At 37.7% G+C, this 11,096-nt stretch overlaps 1 protein-coding gene across 2 annotated transcripts; it reads left to right on the plus strand.

Moving 5' to 3' along the window:
• Nucleotides 1-610: 610 nt before the first annotated feature.
• LOC5506588 (A-kinase anchor protein 10, mitochondrial) lies at nt 611-10,775 on the plus strand. Of its 2 annotated transcripts, XM_048727156.1 has the most exons (13): nt 611-831; nt 1,756-1,911; nt 2,501-2,556; nt 2,819-3,665; nt 3,894-3,978; nt 6,012-6,135; nt 6,651-6,793; nt 6,888-7,032; nt 7,255-7,472; nt 9,104-9,192; nt 9,915-9,967; nt 10,154-10,276; nt 10,562-10,775. In XM_048727156.1, the coding sequence occupies exons 1-12, from the start codon at nt 804-806 to the stop codon at nt 10,235-10,237; spliced, it is 2,028 nt and encodes a 675-aa protein (XP_048583113.1). In that variant the 5' UTR covers nt 611-803; the 3' UTR covers nt 10,238-10,276; nt 10,562-10,775. The 2 variants fall into 2 exon arrangements, with proteins under 2 accessions (XP_048583113.1, XP_048583112.1); XM_048727155.1 differs by having other exon boundaries at nt 10,154-10,775.
• The last annotated feature ends 321 nt before the right edge of the window (nt 10,776-11,096 follow it).

Genomic DNA, 11,096 nt, shown 5'->3' on the forward strand with positions numbered 1-11,096 from the left:
CCCAAAGCTCAACTCAGATTGACTTGCCCTTTTCTCTACAAGTATAGAATGCTTTGAACTCAGTAGGTCCACATTTTACTGGGTTATTTGAATAAAAAAAAGCCCAATGTTTTTATTCATTTAATATCAATTTTATACTACTACAACAGTTTCTTTTTTCTATCATTATTACAACTTGAGAAAGCTTTTTCAATCAACTTTTAATTTTTCTTTCTTGTCCTGAGGCTATGTACTCCAGTGCTTTCTTACTACATGTATGATAGTCATTTACTCAGTTACATAAAACCTGGGGGGGGAGGGGGCGCTCGGGGGAGGCGCTTATTCGAATAACTACGGTACTGAACATATAATTCCGTAGATAATGGTAATGATGATAGTAATGATGATGGTAAGGTTGATGATGTCGATTATGGCGATGGTGGTGATAATAATGATGATGCTAGATTTAGTATAAAAAGTACTAAAGAAAATAGTGCTCACAAGGAAACATAAATCAATTCTATTTCGATTTGTCGAAGGTCTGAATTATTTAGGTAAAATACAGTAAACAAATAAGTAACGTCAGGAAGGAATGTTCACATCATATTCACATCAAAACACGAGCCCGCGATGCCCACCCTTGTCTGATCAGCAAACTGTACCATACAGCGCCTGGCCTTGCAGAAGATGGCGACGATCACTTGAAGATATCACTCTATCCATGGTCCATTTTCTCCTTCTTTTCGACTTTCTGCATCCTGGTTATGTGACAAGCAACAACCTCTACACCTCCTACAACTCTTTTGGTATTACACGCTTCTCGAATGCTGCGTTTTTCGCGAAAATCGTCAGGTAAACTTTTGACTCAGAATTCGTGTTTTGCTTCTTTCCTGTGGAATTGAAGTGATTGATTGCTGAATCGGCGCCTTCTTTGCTAGTGAGATCTTCTTTATTGGTTCAGATGGTCATATTTCAGTATTTGTAAGCTTTTGATAAGTGATTTCTCCCTGGAAACGTAAAGGTGTAATCAGCAACATCGAACTGAGATGGACAGAAAAAAATCCCCGTGAAATGTGATGAAAAAATGAAAAGGATTTGCAGACAAGTTAGTTAATTTTTAGGATATATTTGGTTAATTAGATAATTATAAAGTTTTTGTGCTCTTTGTTTTATACTGGATATGAGTACTATAGAAAGAGTAAATCTAGGGGTGCCTGAAGGCCGATCATTTTTCAGATTTCTTATCAGAAAAAGAGAAGCTGAAATAAGTTGTCAACATATTTACAATGTACCGTCGATGAATTTAAATTATTCCTTTACCGATTCCTAATTAGAAGAGGGCAAAAAGGATTTGAAATGGGTTTAATAGAACTATCAAGTATTTCGCTTTGGCTGAATTGTCACTGTTTTATTATAATCAAGAGCTGTTTACAAGCTTCAAAATATTGTAGCATCACAGCACAGAAACATTACAAATATTGTTGGGGCACAGCCATGGACCTACTGGTCGTTTTTTATTATACATTTTAAGACTATTGGGAGGGGAGCACATGCCTGTAGTGTCTCACCTGCTGCTACCCCAATGTTATTTCTGGTCTGATGTGATTAACGAATTGGATAACCCACACATATGCAATTTTGTTCAATTGAAATGTACATTGATTTTGAAAGTACATTTTAATGGCAGTTTTATCATATGTCAACCATCCACTGTATTTCTTGCTAAATTTGACCTCAGACTTTTTTTAAAATGTTTTCTTTGTTTGTTGTTTTTAGAAAAAGAAAACAAAAAGAAAATTTCTAAAAAGAAAGCAGAGAAAGTTGCACCAAACAAGGGCAAAAGCTCCAAAGGAAAAGATTCACCTAAAAACAAGACTACACCAGAACCCTGGGATGAAGAGGAAGAGGAAGAAAACCCTGGACTTATTGGAGGTAAAATTTGATTAAACTTTTAATGCATTTCCAACAAATTAAATGCAGTTATGTGTCTAGAATAAAAGGCCTTATAATTCACATGCTATTTTGTAATGGTGGTCAAATGGAAACAACAGCAAAAACACAAAACACAACAAGAGCAACAATGAAGTAAAATGTTTCTTTCTTTTGTTGAAAGAATAGATTTTTTAATTATCAAATTTGACATTTTAGCTTACTTACATATACTAACTAGACAACATTTAGGTAGAAACAGTGCAATGCAAACAAGTGTGGCCAACTTGGCAGTTTTGTAAAGTACGCCTGTAACAATGCAAGAAACGTGCTATCAGATTGACATGGACTTCAGTAGCCAACCAAGAAATGCTTAAGTGTGCTTCAGAACACGGTGTAAAGCTTCTTGTTTTTGGGTTCATGTCAACAAAAAGTGTTATTCTCACATGCTTATTAGATAACTTTCTTAAAACTTTGTCTCGGTGGCCATGGTAGTGTGCGTTGCACCAATAACACATAATATGAGGGTTCAAAGGCATACCACTCATTTAATAATAAATGCTTTGTTATCCTTGTTTAATCAATATTTTAGTTCAGCGATGCAGGAAGCTACTGGCATCTTGTCCAAAGAGAACAGGTTCTGCCAAGGTATGTTATACAAGTAACTAATGTTAGTAAGAACATTAACTTAAAATGATCTTCAGTTATTTATTTAAAGAATGATGTCAGAAATACCATTCTTTTTATCTTTTTTTTATACCATTCTTTTTATCTTCTTTTTACACTTTTGCTGATAATCATCACCATATATAACTATAGCCAAAATCAATGTGGAAGAAAACAGTTCCAGCATTTTAAATAATTATTAATAGAAATATCTCAGGAGATGGACTTTTTTTCTTTTCCACAGTGTGCTGCAACATTCAAGAGAAAATCACGTCTCTCCAAAAATCTCTCAGAAGTGCTTGTAGATGATAGCGTCCTACCTTACTTTATGGAGTACATGCAAGATCAGAATGCAATAAACTTGCTCAACTTCTGGCTTACTGCAGAGACCTTCAGATTATCAACAATCAACCGTCTCAAAATTAATTCTTTGTCACGATTAAAATCCACAAAACATGAGGAGGGTTTGGTCAATGGTGGAGACCAGTATGATGGCAAAATATCTCCGAATTTATTACTGGATCATCCTGTCCAAGGTTCTGATTCAAGAGATAGGATTTTGAGCGACAGTAGCACAGAAAGTGAATTTGGATGTTTTACGCAGTTCAATGGCCCTTCCGGTAGCACTGCAACAAACTTGCTGGCGCAACTAGACATTGGATCTGTTCTGTTCTGTGATAATTGCTCAAGCATAATAGATAAAAGATCTAAGGTCTGTAGTGTGTGTGGGAAAAATGTGTCTCCAGACTATGGAAATGATGAAGACAATGAGCTGGATTTGTTTGCTCAAAGCAGACATTCTATGAAGGGTGGTTTGTTCCCAATCTCAGATCAAAACCCTACAAGCTGTACAGATGGACAGGATGATACATTTACAACAGACAAAAATAAGATACTATCAGACTCTAAGCATGACCAGAGAAAAGTAACTTTTGATTTAAAACCTGACTTTGAGAATGAAGAGCGTGAGTTTTGTCGCAGAAGGACGAGAAGTATTGTGATTGACGCTGTCAGCATATACTCCAAGTATATCTCACTGGAAGCTACTCATCCATTTGGTCTGGATGAACCGCTCCGAAGACAAGTCGAAGGTTTGTTTGGACTTGATTTGCATTTCTTATGTGTATTTTCCATGTTGTTGCCCTGATTGCATGAAACAGTTTAAGGAACTAAGCACTTTTTTTACTCATTGAGAGTTACATACAATTGAGGTAATTATATGGGTAAACATTCTAGAAATATTCCTGTATGTGAATTCCTGTAAAAAAGTGATCAATAAATGTTTTTTTTGTTTTTTGTATCTCTTTTGTCCATTGCAGCCAACATATGCAGTGAAGATGGAAAGATTGACCCAGAATGCTTTGTGCCAGCTCAGAAATTTGCCTTCAGGGTCATGGAACGAATGTGAGTACTAATAAAGGGCAAGAGACCATGATGTAAGAGAACAAATCCCCGTGGCCCATGATGTCGTCTGTGAAAGCTATTTTTAGATTGCATAAGCTTGTCAGTCATAGCATCCATATATGGTGCCATATTTGGTTATGGGCACCTCGTGAGCTAGTACATTTTCACAACAAACTTTTTTCCCTCTGCACTTCTTTACTTTGTTCGCTACCTGTTTTTTTATCTTTTTAGCTGCTCCTTGTAGCTCCATGATCACAATGCTCTAATCGTAGGATGGTGTCCTGGTATCTGTTAAGTTATCTAAATGTTATATAAATAATTGAAAGGGAAGATGTCAGGGAGAGGGCGAATTTGGAGTTCATTCAAGATGCATCAGGCTGACTTCTTTTTCTCTGAAATTTGGTGAGATAGAATACCTAGACATTTTCAGAGTCTAAATTATGTATTTTAATACAAGAAGGCCTTTTTTTCTTTGATTTACGATATTTTTAGATGAATGAACTTCAATTCTTCACACAAATGTTCAGAAATCATGTCACTTAAGAAACCCTTGTCACTGGGAAAAGATTTACTTCATCATAAAGACTTTCAAGCTTTTATTTGTGAAATATCTGTTTTAATAACCACAATATCGGTGTGAATATAATGGTATTAAGTTCTGGATGTATCTTTTTCATTAAAAAGGAATTGGAAGATAATTGTGTGTTGTAAACACAGATTTATGATTGATTGTTGTTTCCTTCTAATTTGCGAATCAGTGCTGAGGAAACTTTTACTGAGAAAGTTAATCCCCGCGCCTAAAATCAAGCACTCTCTGCATTTCAGTGTCTTTAATGTCCAAGAAATGGTTGATTGGATCCAGCGTACTGTATGAAAGATAATTTTCGCTAAAAAGGAAGGTATTTTCAGTAAAAAAGATTTCCATAACAGCCTTTGCCGGTTCACATAACTCAAGATGTGATCACGTGTAAGATTCTTGTTGCTAGGATACGTGAGCGCAAGCCAATCAGAGGCATTTCTAAAAATAACTGCTTGAATTAAAAATAGCTTTCACTGATGACATCATTGAAATATACCCTAATATGGGGGATTCGTTCTCTTACATCATGGTCTCTTGTAAAGGGTCAAGGGACCCCAACCCCTTAGCCCCAACCCCTGCTTTGACTCTGTCATGTTAGGTTGAGGGGGAGGTAGCCAAATTCTCCCTTTAATAAACACTGGATTAACCCTGTTGAGAGTGATGTTGGTACTGTTGATGATGAAGGCATGAATGATAGTTTTTTAGTAGCTCAGAGGTGACCTTTTGTTAGGAAACTGAGTTGTTAGGAAACCATTCACTAGGCAACTGACCCAAACATTTGCCTAATGGCACTCATCAATGGTTACTTAATGATTCCTAATGATTCCACTAGAATCCTATATTTTCTTAAACTTTCTCTTAAACTGTCTTTGAAACCGTTTATGATTTAAAAAACAAAAATCCAAAGAAAATCCTCTTTGTAACCTCTCAAGTTGTAAACACTAGTGTCTACTTGCACGAGAAGGAGCAAAATGTAACTCCCTGTCTGAGAAATGTTCCTATTTTTATAAGTTATAGCATGGCACGAGGGGAATTTAGTGATTACATGTAGATAGAGATTTAGAAGACAAAGGATTCTTTTGTCTTTTTCTAAATTTCCCTCATTATTAATGCATGAGGGAAATTTAGAAACTAAATCTCCCTCATCATTAATGCATGAGGGAAATTTAGAACCATCTATCGTTTTCGAGGGAATTTCGCTAGTAATCGTCCCTCCGAAAACAAAAGATTCCGAGGTGATCATGGTATTTTATAATATTAGCAAGCTTCTGTTGTTATTTATTATAATAAAAATCTCTTGTTTGTTTGTTTGTTGAATAATAATTCAGTTTATTATTTAGTTTATGAATAATTGAGTTTAATAGTTTGAGTAGTTATGGTATATTGACTGTTTGGGTGCTAAGATGAGCTGAGTAAAAAATACAAATGTTGACCATGTGTTTATCATTACTAGGTACTTTCCAGCATTTTCCCAGAGCTCTTGGTACTGCAAACACCAGATAGACATGCTCACAAGTGGCTCAGTCTTTCTTTCTGATATCATGTACAATGAGCATGCAGTGTTCTATTTCATGGAGGTGTGTATTTTATATAATAGAGTGACATGTATATATGTATACACAGTGCCATATACTGTAGTAGAGTACTCCTCGGTGTTAACACATCGACCCACTGTTGGTTAAGCACAATCACTTTATTTGTTTGGTTTGATGGACTATGTGCTAATTCCCAAATAAAAAAAATTGGATTCTGGAAGGTCATGCAACAACCATTATGTGTGGCTAATCCCCCCCCTCCCCCACCCAGTTATCTTTATTTCCCTTGTATCATGACCCCCCTTTACTTTTTCAAGATGTCTTTAACAACCTTGTGTATAAGTAAAAGTGCACTGTCATAAAGTCCACAAAAACACCATAACTTTTTATCAAATTTTGAATTTTATTTTATTTATTCTCTATATTATAACATCTCTCTTTTTTAAGATTGCTTTGCCTACTTTGATCACCTGGCATTTGTCCTCTTAGGATATAATTCCTGTTTTTTCTTTCTTTATTAAAACCTTTCTGTGACATTTTATCTTCTTCCACTGCAGTTTTTAGAGCAAGAAGGTGTGCGCCACATGCTGGAGTTCTGGTTAACAGCTGATAATTTTCAGTCAATGTTGAAAACAAAGATGGATAATGGTAGCTACAATGCCAGCCAAGCTCTAGATGATGCCATGATCATTTATGAGAGGTAACATCAATGCATGTCTGTTTATTTATGTTTACATGTGTAAGAGCCAAAAACACAATATGCAGGAGAAGTAACTGCTTTTGTTGTGCTGTAGGTACTTCTCAATGCAGGCGAGTCTGCCTCTCGGGTTCGATGATGTCACCAGAATACATATTGAGAACAGTATATGCCGAGAGGGTGGGCCACTCCCAGAATGCTTTGCTATACCTATGGAACATATCCTATGCTTGTTGGAGGAGGTGGGTCACTCCCTCATATTATTTTTTTTTTGTCCCCTTGCTCTTCTAACAAAACAATTGAACTGTTTGTGGCAAAGAAAGTTTTGTTACCATGTATTACAGGGCATTTCTTAAATGATATGTACTTTAAACTTTTAAAATTGTCAAATAGCTTGTCGAAAATATATTTTGTTCATGGTTGTGGTCATTATTTGACCCTATTTTTGTTTCTTCTGTTTCAAGGTTTTCTTCCCTAGTTTCTTACAAAGTGAAATTTATTTCCAATATCTGAGCGAGCGACTGAACTCTGTTTCTGACTACCCCCCTCTTCATGCGCCAGTTATGGGTGGGGCCAAGCCTGAGGCTAAACTGAGTGTGGATGAGACAACACACCTTGTGGCGTCATCTGAACTGGACCTGTCCGAGAATCCAGACGCAATTTGGCATAGACCAAACAAGGGGTAAAAGACACTTGAGTTCTGTACCCATGCTTTTTGGATAAGCGATTTAATTTTTTTGTAAACAGGCTTTATGAGAGCGGCCCACAAAGTATACTGGGTCTCTGAAGAATTCCTTGATCAGTGGAACCTCGATTTTACAATGACGTTCCTTTCTCCCGGCGGAAATACAGTAAAATGTACGAGAAATTACCTCGAGCTAACGATATTGGATACAACGATATTCTCGATTTTACGTTACAAATCCTTCTCCCAAGCGTAATTTTGACCTCGATATAACGATCTTACTGATTCTGTCTATCAACAAAAAGAGAAAATCTCAAGACAACACACACGTCAGGCTCCTTACCCAAGGTGCGTTCGCACCCTACCCCTCCCCCCTCCACAACGGTGAAAATTCCACTTCCGTTTTGCTATTTGTAGACACTCTGATGTGTCATCAATCTAAAAGTCACTTTTTTGTAGCCAAATCCGATGATAAACATCCCGTGGAAATACTGCAATGACATTATAGCAATTCTCAATACATCGCGACCCTTCGCTTTGACATTCTAACGGTGATTTTGGTTAGTTCGCGAGCGTCAATCATCCGCGTTTCCGTAACGATCAAGGTAGACTTTCTCAAAGTCGTGTCGCTCGGTCGCTTAGCGACCTCATCTCGCTTCGCTCGCTGATTTAATCTCGCTTCGCTGGATTACTGACTCTGAGGTTGACTTGGAGCATGTCTACGATCAAGGCAGACTTCATTCGTCTCGTGTATCGAAAGTTGTAGTCGACTTTACTCAGGGCCCGAGAGCCACATTTGACAACACGGTCTAGAAACGCAATAGTTCAGTTCTCATAAAAGGGTATAAAATATATAACAAAACATTCAAGGTTCAAGTTTTGCCAGTCATCTCACAAAGAAAGCCTCGAAACTCTTCCTTCAAGATTGTCATGCAAGTAAACAAACGGCCACGGTTATCGGCGATAATTTAATCTTCTTCAGATAATATATGATTTTGCGACCTGCTAATTAGATCATCACTTGCTGTATTTCCTGTGAATCTTTTGCCTTCACTGTTTGTGCCTTTGAAGCAATTTCAGCTGATCATTTGAGCCAAACCGACTACGCGCGTCGATTCTCAATCGACTGCGAAACTGCGATCGTTATGGAAACGCGAGTGATTGACGTCCTTGAACTAACCAAAAGCACTGTTAGAATGTCAAGGTGAAGGGTCGCGATGTATTGAGAATCGCTTTAAATAAATCCTGATTCTAAATTCTGATTTTATCAGAAAACTCACTCCTCACCACCCCCCCCCCCCCCCCCCCCACCCTCGGAAAACATTTGGTCCACTTTTTCAGATTTCGCACTCCCCAAGAAAAATCCTGGGTACGGGCCTGCACGTACAGTACCTCGCTACAACGATATTTTCAATGGATTTTCCTTTATATCGTAAAATCGAGGACCTTTCTAACTATACCTCGATTTTACGATACATTTTCGTAAAATCCAGGTTCCACTGGAACTCAAGTTTAGAAACAGCTTGTAACTAAACAGCCCAGCTAGTCTATGGCTGAATACCGTGTGTCATTGCGTTTTTTCGATGCCATTTATGATCTCACATGACTAATGCAATTGTATTCTCCAGGCCTCTGTCTCTTGGTCGTGTCAATGAATTCGGGATTTTCGAGCCGATATTCGAGCCTGACCCAGACAGCGGAAACAACATGTCAACAGGTATGCTGAAAAAAGTGCCATTCTAATTTGGAAAATGCCATGCTAATCTGGAAACTTTGAACAGGGGCTTATCAGTTCTTATCAATAACATGACTTCTTCTGCTGATAGCACAATAAACAGATCCCTAGAAATAGATTGGTCAGCCCATTGCAGCGGCAGTCTATTAATAGGACACATCCGGGAAATCACGAAGCCTCTCATTGGCCAGAAATGAACACTTGTACAGAATTTTGATTGCAAATGTTTTCTGACAATTGTTATTGGTGGAATGAAGGTAGCAGTGTAAGCTCCAAAACACTGCTTAAATTTTCCAAATTAGAATGGCACTTTGTTCCTGGTAACTCAAGCCTCTAGAGTGTCAAAACGCAACTTGTTCTTTGTGTATTGTGTTAGCATGTCTTGTGTTGATAATGGTCTTTCCATTTCATTAAGATACACCTGTTGTCAGTGCAAACGGCAAGTGTCAATTGTCAAATAGCAGTTCTGCTATCAAAAATACCATGGAGACCGTCAAATTTCTACTGAATGTACGAAAATATGGATATCCTCTACGATTATATTACTTATCATCTTTATTCTTACAAATAATTATACCCATAAGCAGTAATTGGTCTAAGAACCGCCATTTGCCAATTGCCATTTGCCCTGGCAACGTTTATTGAAATGGGTGTATATTCATCGACACGGGTTGTAAAAGACTCTTTCCTGTCTTTTCTTGCAGCTGCAAAACTCGGTAAAGCGATGCGCAAACTCGTATCAGGAGGTGAAGACAAGGTTTGTTAAACTTTACGTATTCCCCTCATTGGTTGACAACCTCACTTGACTTAAAAGCTTCGTTTTCATTGGCTGAACATGCACACGTGACCGTTCATTTCTGTTATATCTCATTGGTCTAAAACAAATTTAAATGGGTGCTCAAGGGTTCCATGATGTGCACAAATGCGTTCTTTTTCCTTGTAGGCTAAGGAAGAAATGGCGTGGAAAATTGCGAAGATGATGATTGAAGACGTCAGGAAAGAGCAATTGAAGGGAAAAGCTTCATGATTCAGCTCTTGATTAACAGCTCATCTGAACACTTAGCATGTAAGCATCGTGAGCTCATCTAAACAATAAGCATGCAAACGGCATGAGGTCATCTGAACACTTATCATTCAAGCAACTGATAAAATATGACCATGTGGCAAGAGCAACCCCAGGAGCTGTAACAATCTTGTCTTTTCTTCATTGTGAAAAGCTTGCATTTAGCTACTTGGCTTTGGTAACTAATTTGACTAATGGTGCTTTTACATGTGAGTGACATATGGGCGGATAGGTAGAACCAAATCGAAACCAAAATAACCACATTTATCCATCCCTTCTTTTTGTCAGGACCGTGATAGACCTTGAAATATTGCAGAATGGCAGAACACCGAGACATTGTAAACAGCTTTGAAACAATATAATGACTCCATTTCTGTTTTCCTGGTTTTCCTGTTTGAGGCAATGAGTCGCCATTTTTTGAACGCATGAAGTGGTAGGGTTATAGATCAAACTACAACTTGTACAGGCAAATAAATACGTTATAAAATAATTTAAAAAAAAACGTCATTGTGTTGTGTCTGTACTAACTAAAAGTGAGGGGGAGAAGTGAATAGACAGAAATTGGAAAATGAAAATAAATACGCTTTTGTTTAAGGCTCGATTTCCAGCTTGTTGCTGTCCGCCTGCAGTACGTTTGACCTAGCGACGGCTGGAAATAGAGCCTACTTTTGTGTTTGCTCGCAACAAATTTTGGACTTCCATTTATGTGTCGTGGCATGATTGACCTTTTTCCAATTGTCCTTTTTTCCTGGCCCACCCCAGAGCTTCGAACAGAGGGGCACGGTACTTGGTGTACCCAACCCCCATCTAATTTATAAGGACA

Source organism: Nematostella vectensis, chromosome 4, assembly GCF_932526225.1.
Source record: "Nematostella vectensis chromosome 4, jaNemVect1.1, whole genome shotgun sequence".
In the NCBI taxonomy this organism is placed as follows: Eukaryota; Metazoa; Cnidaria; class Anthozoa; order Actiniaria; family Edwardsiidae; genus Nematostella; species Nematostella vectensis.

Bases quoted from the DNA above. Each gene is read 5' to 3' on its own strand.
- LOC5506588 (XM_048727155.1), top strand. From the start codon at position 804: ATGCTGCGTTTTTCGCGAAAATCGTCAG. The intron at 1,912-2,500 runs GTAAAATTTGAT...TCAATATTTTAG, and splicing joins AAACCCTGGACTTATTGGAG to TTCAGCGATGCAGGAAGCTA. The intron at 6,794-6,887 runs GTAACATCAATG...GTTGTGCTGTAG, and splicing joins GCCATGATCATTTATGAGAG to GTACTTCTCAATGCAGGCGA.